Source organism: Stomoxys calcitrans, chromosome 4 (genome assembly GCF_963082655.1).
Source record: "Stomoxys calcitrans chromosome 4, idStoCalc2.1, whole genome shotgun sequence".
NCBI lineage: Eukaryota > Metazoa > Arthropoda > Insecta > Diptera > Muscidae > Stomoxys > Stomoxys calcitrans.
Window position 1 is genome coordinate 131,912,458 of NC_081555.1, and position 20,725 is coordinate 131,933,182.

Below are 20,725 nucleotides of genomic sequence, written 5' to 3' on the forward strand. Positions count from 1 at the left end.
CAGCTATATAACATCTGGACCGATCCGAAGAAGAATGTTGAAGGGCCTAACACAACCCACTGTCCTAAATTTCGGTGAAATCGGGCAATAAATGCGCCTTTTATGGGCCCAAGACCTTAAATCGATATATCGGCCTATATGACAGCTATATACAAATTTGGACTAATCTGGGCCATATTACAGAAAGATGTTGAGGAGCCTAACTAAACTCAATGTCCCAAAATTTCGGCGAAATCGGATAATAAATGCGTCTTTTATGGGCCCAAGACCTTAAATCGAGAGATCGGTTTATATGGCAGATATATCCGTATCTGGACCGACCTGGGCCAAATAGAAGGAGGACGTCGAAGGGCCTAACACAACTCACTGCCTCAAATTTTGGCAAAATTGAAGAATAAATGCGGTCTTTATGGGCCCAAGACCTTAAATCGTGATATCGGCCTACATGGCAGCCATATCCAAATTTGGACCGATCTGGGCCAAATTAAAAAAAGATGTCGACTGGCCTAACACAACTCACTGTGCCAAATTTTTGGCAAAATCGGATAATAAATGCTTTTATGGGTCTAAGACTCTCAATGGGCGGATCGCTTTATATGGGGGCTATATCAAGATATAGTCCGATATTGTCCATCTTCGAACTTGACCTGCTTGTGGACAAACAGAGAATCTGTGCAAAGTTTCAGCTCAATATCTCTATTTTTAAAGACTGTAGCGAGATTTGAGTGGCCACCGTAGCGCAGAGGTTAGCATGTCCGCTTATGACGCTGAACGCCTGGGTTCGAATCTTGGGGGGACCATAAGAAGAAATTTTCAGCGGTGGTTTTACCCTCCTAATGTTGGCAACATTTGTGAGGTACTATGCCATGTAAAACTTCTCTCCAAAGGGGTGTCGTACTGCGGCACACCGTTCGGACTCGGCTATATCATTGACCTTAAAAACTTAAATCGGACTGCACTCATTGATATGTGAGAAGTTTGCCCCTGTTACTTAGTGCTTTTGCGAGATTTCAACAGACAGACGGACAAGCGGAAGGACATTGCTAGATCGTCTTAGACTTTTACGACAACCAAGAATATATATACGTTATAGGGTCGAATGGATATTTCTATGTGTTGCAAACGGAATGACAAAATGAATATACCCCCATCCTTCGGTGGTGGGTATAAAAAAGTAACCTTATTTACTTACCCCTCAGTAGTTTGGTGGACGGCAATGGAGAAATAGTGCAACATTAGGATATACAACAGGCTCAGAGAGCATGTTGTCTTGGCAAAGGCGGAGCGATGAGTACCACTCCTACTAGGGCAATGAAGACCATTCTAGATATCCGACCCATATACATAAAAATTAAGAGTGAGGCAGCCATTGCGGGTATGCGACTTAAGGCGATGGGAGAATGGATACTGGATAGGAGCAGGTCATACCATCGCGGTATAATCGAGGTGACGATAGGAAAATTGGATGGAAGTGAAGTAGTTTCCAATCTGATACCTGAGACGACACTTGAGGCCGAGTGCGAGGTACTGCTGCAAGCGACACAGTCTTCGAACCCTAGTATTGGCATCTTGAAGACCATGTTACACGGATGGATCAAAGCTAGAAGAAAGAGTTGGCCTGGGAGTCTGCATTGAGAACACAGGGACTGAGATCTATTTTAGACTGCCTGACCATAATACGGTACTGCAGGCGAAAATCCGGGCGATCACGGAATGCGTGAGGTGGTGTAGTGTGAACGCGAGTACGTCGAGTATGAACATCTTTACGGACAGAAAACAGGCCATAAGGGCAATAACAATCTGGACGGTAAGATCATGAACAGTCTTGGAATGTAAGAAGGAGACTAAAGCCTTCTCTGAGAATGGCGCAATCCGCATCGTTTGGGTGCCGGGCTATAGCTGAGTAACTGGGAATGAGAAAGCAGACTATTTTGCAGTGAAGGCCAGAGAACTGCCGTCAATAAACTTGGTTAAACCGAAGCCTTTCGGATCGACGCAATCCGAGTTAAGGGCGTGGGCTATGAAAGCGCATGCAACATTGTGGATCAGTGAAATGGTCAGCAGGACGGCTAAAATCCTATGGGGGATACGGATCGTGAGAAGACGAGGCTATTACTGAAAGGAAGCAAGAAAGAGGTCAGTATTGCTATTGGTATCTTAACGGGACACATAGGACTACGAGCTCACTTGTGTAAAATTGGTGCGGCAAGTGATAGCATGTGTAGGGCATGCGGGGAAGATGATGAGATGTTGGAGCATTTCCTTTGTCATTGCCCGACTTCGCGTCTAACAGATACCGGCACTTGGGTGGGGACACAAAACCAGACATGAACCATCTCAGGGGCGTGGCATGGAAAATAATTAAGGATTTTGTAAGTAGCATAGAATTCCTAACACAGATTTTTTTTTTTGGTTACTTTATATACGGTAAATGCCGTTACTTTTTGTGTACTTGTTGGTCAGATGACGCAGAACAAACTCAGATTGCATCATGTCATTATAAGCACCTGATTTAAAGAAGTGAAAGGCAATGTATACACATATTAAAACATACTTTTAGAAGGAGAAGGGAATGTGTTGTGGTTGTGCTATGTTTAGTGGCAAAAGTAAAGAGAAGGTAAACAGGCCTTCTCTTTTCTTCCACCTCCTTACAGACATAGGGTCTAATATGAATGAAAAGTCAGAACTACTTCAGGCCTTATAAACGGAACACATTGCCATTTAAGGGATCATTCCGCCACTGAATACAAACATCGCAAACAAAAAGAAAATAAAATTAATTTTAAATTCAATATTTTTGGTCTGTTTTAGTTGCCAATCTAGCGGTTTCGCTAGGTAATGGACAATTAAAACTCAATTCGCACTAATTGCTCTGTAATTTAACATTGACCTTACACAAATGCAATACTTATCCGAAACAATCAAATATCAATCAAACAGAAATAAAAGTCATTTTTATATAGAAATAAATGTTTCTTGGAGTTCATAAACGCAATTATATCGAGGTTTTCAATAATAGCGCTACAAAAGTTTTTCTTTTTTTTTTAAATAAAACAAAAACGGTTGTGGATATCGATGAAATTCTTTATTTTTGTGAAAGTACATTTCATGCCATTAAGCATGGAACTCGAATTCTTTTGCATCTCCACCACGGGCACCCTTGCAGAAGTCCAGACCCTGAACCTAATTTTCAACTGTTTTCAAGCATATATCGGCCGTCACTGCTGCAATTTGGCGTTCGATGTTTAGAGGCCAACTTGGCGCAGAGGAAATCATGTCCGCCTGTGACATTCTTTATTACATTTGATGCCATTATATATGGAACTCGAATTCTTTTGCCTGGCCACCACGGGCCGGCTCGCAAAAGTCCAGACCCTGAACCCAAGCATAAGTCGGCAGATACCGCTGGCGTTCGATATTCGTACGATTTTTATTCACACCCCGCTGTGATCATCAGAAACATTTTCAGCGATGGCCATCCCCTAACTAATGCTGGCCACATATGGGAGGTATCCCGCCATGTTAAAACTTCTCTACCAAGTGGTGTCGCTATTCGGACTCGGCATAAAAAAGCCGTTCGGACTCGGCATAAAAAAGGGGACCCCTTTTTATAGAGCTTAAACTTTAATCGGACTGCACTCTTGGAGGCCACCGTAGCGCAGAGGTTAGCATGTCTGGCTATGGCGCCGAACGCCAGGTTTCGAATCCTGGCGAGACCATCAAAAAAATTTGTCACCGGTGGTTTTCCCCTCCTAATGCTGACGACATTTGTAAGGTACTATGCCATGTAAAACTTCTCTCCAAAGAGGTGTCGCACTGCAGCTCGCCGTTCGGACTCGGCTATAAAAAGGAGGCCCCTTATCATTGAGCTTAAACTTGAGTCGGAATGCACTCATTGATACGTGAGAAGTTTGCCCCTATTTCTTAGTGGAATGTTCATGGGCAAAATTTGCATTTTGCACTCTTGGGTTTGAGAGAGGTATCCCCTGTTCTTTTTGGAATGTTCATGGGAAATTAAGTTAGTATTGAGTAGTATTCGTTTGAAGTTCATCAATCTTTGCTGGCTTGTTGGCTTAGACGATAGACTTGACGTAGCCCCACAGGAAATAGTTTAACGGCGTCAAATCGCACGACCAATGCGACCAATCGACTGGACTATTTCGTGAGTTAACACGTTCTCCAAACTTGGTTTCCAATAAATTGATTGTGGTATTTGCTGTGTAGCTCGTCCCGCCGTGCTGTTGGACCCACATGTCCTCCATGTTCATATCATCCAATTGAGGCCAAAAATATTTTGTTATCATTGAACGGTAGCAATTCCCATTCATGGTAATGTGCCGGTCTTGATCATCACGGAAGAAGCACGGCCCAATGACGACACCAAACCATAATTTTTTAGGGATACAATGATGTCTCATGGAGTACGTGTGAATTACTGACTGACCAATGATGCATAATTTACTAATAGACAAAGCCACTCAGCCAGAAATGGGCCTCATGAATGGGCTGAAGATGATTTTTCGACGAAAATCCGAATCATTGCCAAGTTGTTGCTCAGGGCAAATTACGAACATACGACGCATACATACACATCCGTCATAAAATGACAGACCTAACTGAAGAGAAATGTCAAAAGAGCGGAAACAATATGGCGTCATTTGCTGTCCCTTTTGGTCTACTCCAGATGGCGCATTAATAATACGATTTAGCTAAAATTTAAAACGTGTTGTTTTCTATGACTTCTAACAGTCATGAAAAGTACGGTTTATATCGGTCTACGACTTCATATTTTTGAAAAAACCATTCATTGAAGATGTCAAATGCAATCCACGATTTGACTTCTTAAAACTCTAGATGGCGCATTTATTTTCCGATTTGGCTCCAATATTTTTTCATGACTCCTAACAGTCTATAGAAGTAAGTTCCGTATTGGTCTAAAACTTGATACATCTCCTAAATATTTGAAAAAAATATTCAAAGAACATGTCAAATGCGATGGTCGGTATAAAACATTCGGCCCGGCCGAATATCTCATTTTATTTAATATGTTTGTTTTTATTTTTTGTTTATAAATACTAAATAAATATAATTCAATGAAGTCAAACCCGCAACACTGTTCCTCAATGCTCCTCGATTACAAAAATGAAAAGACATTATAAAGAATTTTCTATGAGTTTTTGCGAGAGTCAATTTGTGTTTTAGAATAAAAGTTTTCGTTCTCAATTATCTTTCCAAGTTCAGCCTAAACTAAATGTGATAACGACTTGTACATTCGCATATAATACGAATGCAAACAAAACGATAACAAGCAGTTGAAACAAGTAAGAGCGTGCTAAGGTCGGCCGGGCCGATTCTAATATACCCTTTACCATGGATCGCATTTGTCGAGTTCGATGCGCGGCATCTCTTTTTAGGCAAACAAAGAATATTGAATAAGAACTGTTATGCTATTGGAGCTATAACAAGTTATGCTCCGATTCGGACCACAAATGAATGCTGAAGAAGTCATTGTGTAACATTTCAGTTCATTCGGATAAGAATTGCGCTTTGTAGGGGCTTAAGAAGCAAAATCGGGAGATCGGTTTATATGGGAGCTGTATTAAGCTATACATCGATTCAGACCATATTGCACACGTATGTTGAAGGCCATGAGAGAAGCCGTTGTACAAAATTTCTGCCATATCGGATGAGAATTGCGCCCTCTAGAGGCTCAAGAAGTCAAGATCCCAGATCGGTTTATATGGCAGCTATATCAGGTTATGTACCGATTTGCGCCATACTTAGCACAGTTATTGCAAGTCATAGCAAAATACCTTATGCAAAATTTCAGCCAAATCGGATGAGAATTGCGGCCTCTAGAGGCTCAAGAAGTCAAGATCCAAGATCGGTATATATCACAGCTATACCAGATTATGAACCGATTTGGATCATACTTAACACAGTTGTTGGAAGTGATACCAAAACACCACGTGCAAAATTTCAGCCAAATCGGATGAGAATTGCGCCCTCTAGAGGCTCAAGAAGTCAAGCCCCAAGATCGTTTTATATGGCAGCTATATCAAAACATGGGCCGATTTGAACCATACTTGACACAGTCGTTGGAAGTGATACCAAAACACTACGTGCAAAATTTCAGTCAAATCGGACGAGAATTGCGCCCTCTAGAGGCTCAAAAGTCAAGACCCAATATCGGTTTATATGGCAGCTATATCAAAACATGGACCGATTTGGCTCATTTACAATCCCAACCGACCTACACTAATAAAAAGTGTTTGTGCAAAATTTCAAGCGGCTAGCTTTACACCTTCGAAAATTAGCGTGCTTTCGACAGACAGACGAACGGACGGACATGGCTAGATCGACTTAAAATGACATGACAATCAAGAATATATATATTTTATGGGGTCTCAGACGCATATTTCGAGGTGTTTCAAACACAATGACGAAATTAGTATACCCTCATCCTATGGTGGAGGGTATAAAAAAGTTATCAATAAGGTCATTAGTATGTTTTTAGGCCCCCGCATCATAGGAGGAGGGGTATATTAATCTAGTCTTTCCATTTGTAATAATTCGAAATATTTATCTGCGACCCCATTATATGCGAAATATTTATCTGTGACAGTAGATGAAATTTTCTCTAAAGACAAAATTTTGAAGGAAATTTTCTCTAAAGACAAAATTGCAATGAAATTTTCTCTAAAGACAAAATTGCAATGAAATTTTCTGTGAAGACAAAATTTCAATGAAATTTTCTCTAAAGACAAAATTTCAATGAAATTTTCTCTAAAGACAAAATTTTAATGAAATTTTCTCTAAAGACAAAATTTTGAATGACATTTTCTCTAAAGACAAAATTTCCATGAAATTTTCTCTAAAGACAAAATTTCCATGAAATTTTCTCTAAAGACAAAATTTCCATGAAATTTTCTCTAAAGACAAAATTTCCATGAAATTTTCTCTAAAGACAAAATTTCCATGAAATTTTCTCTAAAGACAAAATTTCCATGAAATTTTCTCTAAAGACAAAATTTCCATGAAATTTTCTCTAAAGACAAAATTTCCATGAAATTTTCTCTAAAGACAAAATTTCCATGAAATTTTCTCTAAAGACAAAATTTCCATGAAATTTTCTCTAAAGACAAAATTTCCATGAAATTTTCTCTAAAGACAAAATTTCAATGAAATTTTCTCTAAAGACAAAATTTCAATGAAATTTTCTCTAAAGACAAAATTTCTATGAAATTTTCTCTAAATACAAAATTTCCATGAAATTTTCTATAAAGACAAAATTTTAATGAAATTTTCTCTAAAGACAAAATTTCTATGAAATTTTCTCTAAAGACAAAATTTATATGAAATTTTCTCTAAAGACAAAATTTATATGAAATTTTCTCTAAAGACAAAATTTATATGAAATTTTCTCTAAAGACAAAATTTCAATGAAATTTTCTCTAAAGACAAAATTTCCATGAAATTTTCTCTAAAGACAAAATTTCCATGAAATTTTCTCTAAAGACAAAATTTTTATGAAATTTTCTCTAAAGACAAAATTTCAATGAAATTTTCTCTAAAGACAAAATTTCTATGAAATTTTCTCTAAAGACAAAATTTCTATGAAATTTTCTCTAAAGACAAAATTTCTATGAAATTTTCTCTAAAGACAAAATTTCTATGAAATTTTCTCTAAAGACAAAATTTCTATGAAATTTTCTCTTAAGACAAAATTTCTATGAAATTTTCTCTAAAGACAAAATTTCTATGAAATTTTCTCTAAAGACAAAATTTCTATAAAATTTTCTCTAAAGACAAAATTTCCATGAAATTTTCTCTAAAGACAAAATTTCCATGAAATTTTCTCTAGAGACAAAATTTCCATGAAATTTTCTCTAAAGACAAAATTTCTATGAAATTTTCTCTAAAGACAAAATTTCAATGAAATTTTCCCTTAAAACAAAATTTCAGTGAGATTTTCTCAAAATGCCTTTTTTGTGGGTAGAGTACGAACTTGAAAAAAGAAACTGGTAAAAGCTTGCCGGGCCGAATATTGGTAACCCACGACCATGGAACCTGCTAAAAGTTTACACAAAGGATTTAGACCTTACGTGACCACGGCACGGGATAGCTGTGAGCACCACTCAAGCCGGAACATTGAGGTCCGATATGTGTGGTATTTATTGCTGTCACGAGTAGCTTACCTTCGAGCTACCGGGCGTGTCCACAGGTTGCAGATAGTGAAATGCTCCATCCGGAGTAGCTGTAACTGAAGTCGCGGACAATGAGCGGTATCGAGCGGAGAGTCTCAGTGAGAAGTCGGGTGGCATCGGCTCTTGCACAAATACTGAGTGCCAAGATATGACAAGGCGAGATATTGGCGCCTTTAAATAACCAATGGCCACCCCGTTTCCGCGGCGATCGGTTCTTTGGTCCAGAACGAACTTGCTCACCTACTGGAGCTTGATGAGGATCGCCACCTCCACATGAAAATATGGTTGCAAAACAACCGTACGTTACACGATTGTTGGAAGTCGTACCAGAACACTACGCACAAAGTTTCAGTCCCATTGGATTAAAATTGAGGCTTTAAGGGCCTTGAGATGTCGGTTCATATAGGAGCTATATCATGTAATACACCGATTTGGACCGTATTTGCCACGATTGTTGGAAGTTATAACAGAACCATACATTTTGCACACTGACTTCCAGTTACGGTCCCAAAACCTCATATAGCTCCCATATAAACCGATTTCCCGATTATACTTCTCGAAAATCTTGCACAGCTATTAATAATATAGTACTTCCCCAAATAAAACAGATTTGTAGGACCCAAAGAAAATCCACGAATTTTATTTTTTTGCGTGTGGTAGTGGTCTGCTAGCATCGCTGCTTTATCCGAATTTTAATACCATTTTTACTTTTAAGAACAATTTCTGGCACAGGTTGTGGTTGAAAGCCTTTAACAGGCAAAAATTCAAATTTTCGGAGTAATGAGGAGAGGACACACTTCATTTCTAACATGGCATATTTTTGACCTGAAATGTGATAAGAGGGAAGGATTTAGTTAGAAGAATTCATTATTTTGAGTTTACCCGAAAAATACCCCTTTAATGCTACAGAGCAAGATACACATAATCAGTAAAGACAAAAGCAAGAAGTAAGAACGCTGGCTGCTATTTTACAATCACGTTTAAAGAAAATAGCCTGAATATATTTTAGATACAGATGAATTCCATAGGGTTCCATTTGAAATGGCATCAAGGATTTATCGTTTTTAGAATATGCGTGATTGCTTCATTAACCTTTTTTACACATAGGCAGCGGCGTGTAATATTCTTATCTTCATTTGTCTTTGCTGTTTATGTAGGAATATATATAGGATTTAATTTTCCAACACATGACTCACCAATGCAATTTCTTGGTCCCGCACTGAAAGGAACAAAACAGAAAGGGTGCAACTCTTTGCCATTTTCCATAAATCTCTCAGGCCTAAATTGTTCTGGTTGAGGAAAATATCTTTCATCACGATGCACAGCATAAGTTAAAACTGTAACATTGGCACCCTTGGGAAGAGTAAGTGATCCTACCGCCAAATCTTCTTTCACCCCTCTGGAAAAGAAAGCTGAAGCAGGATACAAACGCAGAGTTTCCTTAATAATGGCCTCCAAGTATGGCATTGATTCTTTTTCCTTGCCCTCTAAAGCGACAGCTTCCTCATATGTCCTCTTTTGAATCTCTGCATGTTGCGATAGTAGATATATGGCAAAGCTTATGGTTGAGCTGGTGGTATCATGTCCCGCAAACATGAAAGTATCAACTTCTTCACGTATTTCTTGATCGGTGAGTGGTATTCCCTCCATTTGTGAAATTAGGAGCATATCCAAAAATGCCAAACGTTTTTTCTTTCCATCGCTATCGAAGGTCTTCTCAGCATCTTGCATGCTAAGAATTTGCGAATCCTGCAATAGTTTTCGCCTAAGCTTAATGACACGATTTGTCTCATCGTGCATAATTTTCAGTGCAGCATCTCGTTCTCTGCCATCTTTGGTGTATTTGTAGAAAATATTTAGTCTCTGCCAGAGGGAAAATGATCTTTTATGAAATAGATGACAAGTTCTTGAAACAAAAACACAAAAGTCAGTTAAAAATTTAAAATTTCAAACTTTGCTGGAACTTATTTCTAAACTGTTTCCATTGTTAATTAAACTTTGCCTACTTTTATATCCTACTGATTTTCACAAACGGACGGACTTAGCTTGATCAATTAAGTGTGACGAGATAATATATAATTTTTATATGTACTCATACAGTGATCCTCTTAGATCCATATAACAAAGTGTAACAAACTGAATTTCGAGATTATTATAAGTTTTGTTACCAATGAAATTTCAATACTAATATCACAGAAGACTTACTTGTTTACGGCTTTCACATACTCTGACTCATTCTGCATTTGGGCATGTTTCTTCAAACCCATTGCCGTCTCACAAATAACATCTAAAGCAAATAATGTTATATAGGGATATACATCAAATTCTTCACCTCTTTGGGCCTCTTTCATTAGACGGGTTGCCAATATTTTGCAATTCTCTTCCATCGGCTCTTTGAACTCACTGAGGATGCGAAAATGAAAGGCTGGTGTTAGAAATTTTCTCCTTGCCTGCCATAATTCTCCACCGCTTGTCAATAAGCCGTAACCCAACCAAGGCACTACGGCATTATAGTTGTTCGCTTTGTAGAGCAAACTATTGCTGGTCAGCAGTTGTTTGATGTCCTCAGGATCACTAAAGAATACAGTCATATCTTTGCCAAACCAAATGCGAAATATTGGACCATGTTTCTTACGCAATTCGTAAAGCCATTTGAGGATGCCTAAAAAATTTTGAAATGTTTATAGGGGCAAAATTCTAAAGGGTTACTTTTTAAGAGCTATAGGAAAGTTTAAAAAAAAAAAAAAAAACATAAAATTCAGAAATCAACCAACACGCAGGGGATGTCCCCTATGAATGCAGTGCATTGCGTTGGCGAATGAAAATTAGTAATTGGAGGGGGGAAAAGGATGCAGTGTTTATTGACATTAGTCTTAAATCTCTGAATGTCATAGTGGGTGGGCAAAACATTACCCGTAGGTCGATTCCATATACTAACGGTTCGGGCGAAATAAGATTTCTCCCTATAATGTATTGTGCGGTACACTAGCCAATCAATTACAAACGGGTATGAGTTCCTGGAATGTCTAGTATTTCTGACAAACATCCTTACATCAGGAATAAGAAGACGAATATCAGATGAACACACACCATAAAAGTATCGATAGAACTGCGCCAAACAACCCACATTGTGACGATGTTCAAGGGAGGCTATAGAGTTGAATACTCTTCTGTGCCCAAACAACGCCATCGCTCTCCTCTGTACACGGTCCAGTAGCTCCAGGTATGATTTTGAAGCCCCAGCCCATTAATGTAAGTTGTACTACATCTTCGGCCTTATAAAAGAGGCATAGTCGTTAAGAAGATCAGAAGGGGTGAAGAAATTCCTATACCGTTTAAGGAAGCCTAAGCACTTGACTTCTAACACTTCAAATATATGTTTAACCCAACGGACATCACTTTGTATTTTAAAACCCAGAACATCAAGAGCTTCTGATTGCTCAACTTCTATACCGTTGATGGACAAAAATGATCGTAATGGGTCAGCGAATCGTTTGTGTGACAAATACAGCACTGAGTCTTCCTTGCAGAAATGGCCAGCAAATCCTTTCAGAATGTATCGTCCATAACCTGCCTCTTGTACTCAATCTCTCGAAGACTCTGCCTATGGTTGAGTGGGTACGAATGACAGAGATTACTGTCATCCGCAAATAAGTAGATCGGATTCGATGTCTGACACAACAGGTCGTTTATCAAAATAAGAACAAGTAAAAGCGTGCTAAGTTCGGCCAGGTCGAATCTTGGGAACCCACCACCATGGATTCTGCTAAAAATTTATACAAAATAAATTAAGTTGTAGGCCAGCAAAAATTAAAGCTTCTTGGAACAGAAGAAGGACCGGTTAACATGGGAGCTGTATCAGGTTATAGACCGATTTGGACCTTACTTGGCACACTTGTTGAAAGTCATAACAAAACACTACTTCCAAAATTTCAAAACGGAAAAAATTGCAGCTTCCAGGGGCTCAAGAAGTCAAATCTGGAGATCGGTTTATATGAGCTATATCAGGTTATAGACCGATTTGGACCGTACATGGCACAGTTGTTGGTAGTCATAACAGACCACCATCCTCAAAATTTCAGTCAAATCTGACGAAAATTGCGGTTTCAGGGCTCAAGAAGTCAAATCTGGAGATCGGTGAATATGGGAGCTATATCTAAATCTGAACCCATATGGTCTATTTGCAATCCCCAACGACCTACATCGATATTAAATATCTGTGCAAAAAAATCAAGTGGCTAGCTTTACGCGTTCGACCGCTATCGTGATTTCGTCAGACGAACGGACGGACGGACCGACGGACATGGCTAGATCGAGGAGAAGTTCAAGAATATGTATACCTTATGTGGTCTTAGACGAATATATCGAGGTGTTAAAAACGGAATGACTGAATTAGTATACCCACATCCTATAGTGGTGGGTATAAAAAGATAAGGATAAGGATAGAGTCCTGGGTTACACCTGCGATCAATGCACATTGGATGAGAACCCATCCATAACCGATACCAAATGCGACTAGCTTTGATAGTAGTGCACCGTGCTAGACCTTATGAAATGCATTGAGATATCCACAGCCACAATCTTACTCTCACCAAACTGGTGGATTGAGCGACTTCAACGTTCCGACAGAAATGCCATGAGGTCGTCCGTAGAGCGATTTCTGCGTAACCCATACTTTTTGTCGCGAAGTAGGCCAATTGGACTAAATACCTCACAAGATTGTGAATAATCATGCTCTCCATAACCTTAGAGAGCGGAGCATAACGCAAGTGGCCGGTAATTCGCGGGGTTATTCGCCTCATCTTGAGACTCTCGCACTGTAGGCAAGAATGAAAAGGTTGCGTAATGGACGAGTAAGCGTCAAAGAACACTTGCGCAAGACAAGTGTTGATATGCCATCCGGGTCCAGGGATTTACTTACGTCTAGATTCTCAAGAATCCTTTTAACTTCACCAGTTCGAAAAAATATGTGCGGCATGATGCCAGATTAATTTTCGATTAAGGCCAGTGGTTGATTGCTATCCGACAGTGAAGAGTTTCCTGTAAATGGATCAGCCAACAGGTTAGCTTTATCTAGCTGGTCAGTGAACGTTCGATCATCCTTAACAAGAGTTGGGATAGATGAAGAACTACCCTTTAACCTTTTTACGAACGACCAAAAGCTCTTATTTCCTCGTGTAGAAGTAAGAACCTTAGTACGTAGGCTCTGTTCGACACGAATATCTTGCCTGCTTGCGCAGCAGCGCATAATTGGCATTTTTATCCAAGCGTCGGTTCCTGAATGCCACCTCTTTCGATCTGACAGCATATCGGCATGTCTGGTTAAACCAGCTTTTGTCGTCTGACTTAGCCGTTATAAATCCTATGAGGTGATACGGATCGTGAGAGGACCAGGCTATTACTGAAAGGAAGTAAGAAGGAGGTCAGTTTAGCTTTTGGTGTCATAACGGGACACAGGATTATGAGCTCACATATGCAAAATCGGTGCGGCAAGTGATAGCATGTGGGCAAGATGATGAGACGTTGGAGCATTTCCTATGTCAATGCGGCAAACTGACAGCCGTATTTAGGTGGGGAAACAATACCAGACATGAACCAACTTAGGGGAGCGGTATGGGAAACAATTAAGGATTTTGTAAGTATCACGGAATTCCTGACTTAGATTTCTTTTTCAAGGATACTTTTAAGTTTTTAGAGCGCACAACAAGCCGATTACTGGCTTAGGTGTATATCTATAGTTGAATGGGCGGATTAATATCTGCACCCTCTTTTCCTTTTTTGTATGTCCTCATTCCATTTAAAATTATCTTCTCAATCATTTTAACAGTAGCATTTATATCATCATCTAGAAAACATAGTTTTCAAAATAAAATGTTGAAATAATCCCTTGAGCTCATCCCAACGTGCTTTTTCGTATAAAAATATTGATCGCTTCGAGACTGGGGAGGAAGCACTACGAAGAGCAGATTGCGATAAAGATGCTGAAACACTGCAGTGAGCAGTGATCGGAGTTACCAAGAGGTGCAAAAATATAGACTCCATACTTTTCAGGGTGTGAAGTCAAGAAAAGGTCAAGAGGAGGTATTACTTTGGTGCTCTAAGACATACACGATATGTGTCGGTTCGTTCACTAGCTGCGCCAAACCCATATGCGCAGCGAAGACACAACGTATTGGCCCTCAGGAGTCGTATGGCTCAAATGGGAAAGCCAGGAGAGGTTATGGACATTGAAATCCCCAAAGACAACAATTTCGCTACCTGGAAAATCCCCCAAAATATTTGTAATAGAATCAGAAAGAGCGTCAAAGCCGTTCATGGAAATCTCCCTTTTTGAGTTTGGACTTCAACACAGAAATCCAAAGTGTAGTATATGTGTTCCGATCCCGTATTTAACCCGAAGGGAGTTAAATTCAGGATCCTTTGAGTCCAGGTGTTGTGGTCTTTGGAACAATACTTCATAACGTGCATATACCACGAGGCCCCAGTGCGAAATGAAAAGAGACAGAGTGTGGTACCCAGGGATGTGAATATCCTGTGGATCAGAATCCTCACCCACGTGGGTCTCACAAAGAGCTAGAATGTTAGGACGGTGAAAATGAATATTTGCATGCACCGCAAGAACCGCTTAGTCCAATTTTGACATACTATTTCCAACATTTTGGCCGGTAACTTACCAATAAATGCTTCAATGTTGTCTTCCAATGCGTCAGTTGAACCGGGTTTGTCTGTTTAGACATCAGTTTTAGCATAACCCCACAAAAAATAGGCTTAAGGCGTTTAATCGCACGATATAGGCGGCCAATTGACCGGTCCCGAACGTGAAATAAAATTTTCATCGAACTCGCCTCTCAATAAGTCCATTGTTACGCTTGTGGTGTGGCATGTGGCACCGTCTTGTTGAAGCTACATGTCATGCAAGTCAAGCTCTCGCATTTTGGCCAAATAAAAATTGGATATCATCTCAAGTTAGCGCTCATCATTCACAGTTACGATACGATTCGCGTCGTAAGTACGGTCCAATGATGCCACCAGCCCATGATCCGCATCAAACTGTAACTTATTCTGGATGTATTGATAGCTCTCGCAATGTTTCTGGCTGATCTTCATTCCAAAATCGACTAAATAGATCTAGGCTAGACTTCAAAGTGTTTTTTTTTTCATAGAAAATATCATTAAATTTGCATTTCACTGGTCATTGACAATTCAACATTCATTTGTTCGATTTTTCATAGATTTCACATTAAAAAAGATAATGACATACTTTCCCACAAAAAAGTAGTCTATTGTATTGATTCCAATTTAAACTGTCAATAACTTTACTGATAACCACTATACAGCTTGTATGCCTACATGGACCTTTGCAGGAAACTATGAATATTAATTAATTTAATTGCATGTTGTTTTATTTTTTTTGATTATAGTACAAAGGCAAAGGTGGAAATACTTCCGTTATTTATTGCACTATGAAAATATTTATTACACTAAATATTTCCTACCCTAGTAATTATGTACACGCAAAAAATAATTCGTTTCACATAAACAAATTTTCGTCAAGTAAAATACTTTTGTGAAAAATATTAGACTTTGTTTACGATGAAGATAATTGTTTTGTTACTAGAAATCCTTGCAAGATTTTATGATACATGTAAAGTTTTCTTACCCCGACAATACCATCCATTGTTGATACATAGAACATGTTGTTTGGGGTTTCAACTACTTATATACTAATTTCGTCATTCCGTTTGTAACACCTTGAATATACGACTAAGACACCATGAAGTACATATATTCTTGGTCGTCATGACTTTTAAATCGATACAGCCTTCCAAGTACTGTGGCAAGCATGGTCTAAATCAGTCCATAACCTAGTATAGCTGCCATATAAACCGAACTCCCGATAAGACTATTTGAGCCTCTAGAATTCGCAATTCTGATCCAATATGTTTGAAATTTTGGACATGTCGTTTTAGTATGACTTCCAAAATCACGCAAAGGGTTTTATAAAGGCGATATTGTGGTACATATTACAGTCAAACATTAGAATGGATTTCGATGAAATAGACATTGCCATCAATCGAAAGATATTTTTCCAGTGAAGCGACGATTATATAGAAAATTAATTTTCCTTAAAGAAAAGCCTTGAAATTTAGTAAATAATTTTCTTTTAAAGTTGAAGAAGCTTAAAAACAGCCAATTGCTGTTGGGTTTTTTTCTAAAACACTCGTTATGGGTGTGAATGCAAAGCCATAGGTGAGAGTATTAGTGGTGAGAGTAAATGAATCAAATGGTGTGGGTATGATGCGATGTGCATGGCCCTTCTCGGCATGTTGATCAGCCAATTTCTAAAGACTCGGCTTTACGTGGCATTTGCAATTTTGGTTTTGTTTGTATGTGCATCCATTGGGAGCCCACACAACAAGACAACAAATTTTGTAACTACAGTAAGGTCGTATGCAGTAGGTGGGTGGGAAGTGAAAATTAAGAAGATAGCCGTTTATGAATGATTCTGCTCAGTCAAAGTAACTAATTGTGTGGTTATACTTTTAAAAGTAGTAGGGGAGAGAATGCAGTATTTTGCAATATGTGATGGGCTCATATGTTTATTATTTACAAAAAAAAAATATATATATATTTTTTTTTGTATCTCCATATTGACGACGTAATCTATTTTCTTGAAATGTTCGCAGTGTTTAAGGATTATGTGATGAGAAAACGGGATATGTGGTAGGTCGCCTTTCTACGAACATACCCAAAAAGTACGTGTCCGCTTTGGGGCTGCTATTAGATGCAATGCGACGAAAGGCGTGACAAAGCAGTATGGTGTCTCAAATGGAAGGTATAGCGAATCTGACATAGAAATATGGCGTCATGTGCCTGCGAGTCATTCCAGCCGCAAAAAACCAACGATCATGATAAGGTAGCACTCAATTGCGAGGGTTTTGGAAGTATGGTATCAAGCAAACATTAAAATATAGATTCAGAGCACCCCAAAAGGGCTTAACGAGCATGTAACCTAATTTTGACAATATGGGGTTTAAATTTAAGATATTTGAGAGGAGTGTACGAATTTGATATCCAACTTTTTGGGCCAAGTATTTCAGGGGCCATCAATCTTTGTAGCAAATAAAAGGGTTTTAGGAGTAGAGACATTGGCAATAAAAAGGCAAGTATCTAAGCAGCCACCTCCCTTACAAATAGTAGTAAACGGACTTTTAATTCGATCATAACATTTTGGTTTTAATTAAAGTCATTTAGAAGTGAGGAGATAAACATTTCAGATTAAGTATCAGTAGAGTGCGAATTCGAGGAGTGGTTTACGATTAGCCATAAAATTAAAGGAATGTAGCCCAGAATAACCTATGAAGGCTTGAAAATATTTGACCTTTCAGATTACTGTTATCACCACACACTCTTTGCTGATTTTATAAAATAATTTTAACATTGCAAGAAACAGTTTCGACTTTTTGAAGTTCTAAACAATAGTTAGCCTATTTCCTACATTTTAATGTACATTTGTGACAATTTTAGATGCGCATTTTTGGTTTAAAAGCTTCAAAATGATTTTACCAGATATTTTGTTTTAAAAAAATTGATAAAATTGAGTTTTGAAACTCAAAAATTTCAAAGATAAGGTGAGATATAAAGGGGGTTTTTTTTTGATGTTAGGATTTTCATGCATTAGTATTTGACAGATCACGTGGGATTTCAGACATGGTGTCAAAGAGAAAGATGCTCAGTATGCTTTGACATTTCATCATGAATAGACTTACTAACGAGCAACGCTTGCAAATCATTGAATTTTATTACCAAAATCAGTGTTCGGTTCGAAATGTGTTCAAATTTTGACAAATTTTGTTCAGCGATGAGGCTCATTTCTGGTTGAATGGCTACGTAAATAAGCAAAATTGCCGCATTTGGAGTGAAGAGCAACCAGAAGCCGTTCAAGAACTGCCCATGCATCCCGAAAAATGCACTGTTTGGTGTGGTTTGTACGCTGGTGGAATCATTGGACCGTATTTTTTCAAAGATGCTGTTGGACGCAACGTTACGGTGAATGAACACATTTCGAACCGAACACTGATTTTGGTAATAAAATTCAATGATTTGCAAGCGTTGCTCGTTAGTAAGTCTATTCATGATGAAATGTCCAAGCATACTGAGCATCTTTCTCTTTGACACCATGTCTGAAATCCCACGTGATCTGTCAAATACTAATGCATGAAAATCCTAACCTCAAAAAAATCACCCTTTACAACTTCTCCAAGTTTTTATGACATTTAGCATATGAAACAGCAGAAAATGTTTGCTGTTGTTACTCCAAAATTTTTTATTGATTTTACTAACAAATTTCTTTGAGTCTAATTTTTTGCAATATTGTACATAAACCTTTGAAGCCAATATGCAATCGTAAACCCTTAAAGTTTAGATTACAAATATAAGGCATTTTTGGTATTGTGGGCACAGCGGAGCGTGTCTGGTTGGGCTAACATTAACATTATAATGTTGAATGTGTTTATACCCTACACCACCACTGTGGTACAGGGTATTATAGATTTGTGCATTTGTTTGGAACTCTAAGAAGAAGACGAGCTATACCCATTGATAAGTATACCGATCGACTCAGAATCACTTTCTGATTCGATTTAGACAGGTCGTATTTGTTGTCCAATCATCACAAAATTTTGCACATATCACTTTTTCAATTTTCAACCGATCTGCACTGTTCTGTTTCGTTACTGTTTTTAACATATCTGCACATTTTCATCCAAATCCGTTCAGATTTAGATATAGCGCCCATATATATGTATCGTCCGATTTTCACTTAAATGGCCGTAGTAGCTACAATTTTCAACCGATCTGCACAAAATTATGCATGGATTGTTTTGTTACTGATTTTAACATAGTTGCAAGTTTTCATCCAAATCGGTTCAGATTTAGATAAACCTCCCATATATATGTATCGCCCGAATTGCAGTTAAATGGCCGTAGTAGCTAAAATTTTCAACCGATCTGCACAAAATTTGGCACGGATTGTTTTGTAACTGATCTTAACATATGTGCGAGATTTCATCAAAATCGGTTCAGATTTGGATGTAGCACCCATACATATTTATCGCCAGATTTGCACTTATATGGCCGTAGTATTAACAATTTTCCAACCGATTTGCTTAATAGTCGGTTCAGATATAGATATAGCTCTCATATACATATATATTTATATATTGCCCGAATTTATAATTGTAGGGTAGGTGTAGGGTATTATATAGTCGGCTCCGCCCGACTTTTGCCTTTCCTTACTGGTTTTTATTTGCGTTGAAATGGTTATCTCACACGACAACTAATTTTCTTATATTACTCACTGCCTTCTTTGGCATTTGCCATAAGTTCTCTCGTTGTTGGTCCAGGCACCATTGCTGACCATTGTTTTAATTTCACGAGTTCCTTAATTTTGGACAAGTATCGCATAAATAGAACACCTAGGGCAAATGTTATCACTATGAGTGTATCCATATTTAGTTCGAAACGAAAACGAAAGAAATTTTTAAACGTTTTTTCCGTAGACTTTTGTTAATTGTAGATCTTAACGATAGCAGTAACTAACTGAGACAGACTTTTAAGTTGATATTTACTAGTCCAACTCCGATGTGTATTGCCATTTACTGTTATCGGAGAGATTATAACAAACAGTGCCCTTTAGGAACCGGTTTTATTTGAAACGAATTGTTTATATGCATATTAATGTATACCCACTTATATACGGTTACTTGACACCCTCCTGCACAGGTTGGAGGGTATACTAATCTATGCATTCAGTTGTAACATGTGGAAATATTAGTCTACGATCCAATGAAGTATACATATGTCCGTCTGTCTGTCTGTAGAAATGACAATAGTGGTAAAACGACTAAAGATATCCGCATGAAATTTTACACAAAAAAATTGTTATTGTCTCAATGTTAACCCAGAGAGACTGAAATCTGCCTGTTCACGAGGAAGACGAAGGTGGGCCAATTTGACGCAACACGTTTCTTCAATAGAACGATTTCGATATCTGACATGGTCAAATACTTAGGTGTGATCTTGGACAGGAAACTAAATTGGAAGTGTCACAATCAGGAGCTTACTGAGAAGGCTCACAGATGTTGGACACTATGTAGACGGGGCGTATGCTCGAAATTGGGCCTGAATCCGAGGATAGTCACTGGCTCTACGGGAGCGTGATTAGATCAATACTTACTTACGCCTCGGTAGTTTGGTGGACTGCTATGGAGAAAAAATGCAACATAAAGACCATAAACAGGTTCAAAAAATATGTTGTCTTGGCATAGGCAGAGCGATGAGGAGAGACTGGAGACTATTCTAGATATCCGACCCATTGACATACTGATTACATGTGAGGCAGCCACTGCGGCTATAAGACTTAAAGGCGATGGGAGAATGGATTGAGGAAGGAGCAGCTCATACCATCGAGGTATAATCGAGGCGCCGATCGGATACCTGAGACGACACTTGAGGTC

General features: G+C 38.5%; 1 protein-coding gene across 1 annotated transcript; it reads right to left on the reverse strand.

Annotated features, from left to right (window-relative positions):
• Positions 1–8,866: 8,866 nt before the first annotated feature.
• On the reverse strand, positions 8,867–19,795 carry LOC106082632 (probable cytochrome P450 4s3). Its single transcript, XM_013245257.2, has 4 exons — positions 19,568–19,795; positions 10,413–10,869; positions 9,404–10,113; positions 8,867–9,032 (listed from the first exon to the last, which is right to left on the reverse strand). Exons 1-4 carry the CDS (start codon positions 19,716–19,718, stop codon positions 8,875–8,877), a joined length of 1,476 nt encoding a protein of 491 aa, XP_013100711.1. The 5' UTR covers positions 19,719–19,795; the 3' UTR covers positions 8,867–8,874.
• Positions 19,796–20,725: the final 930 nt, after the last annotated feature.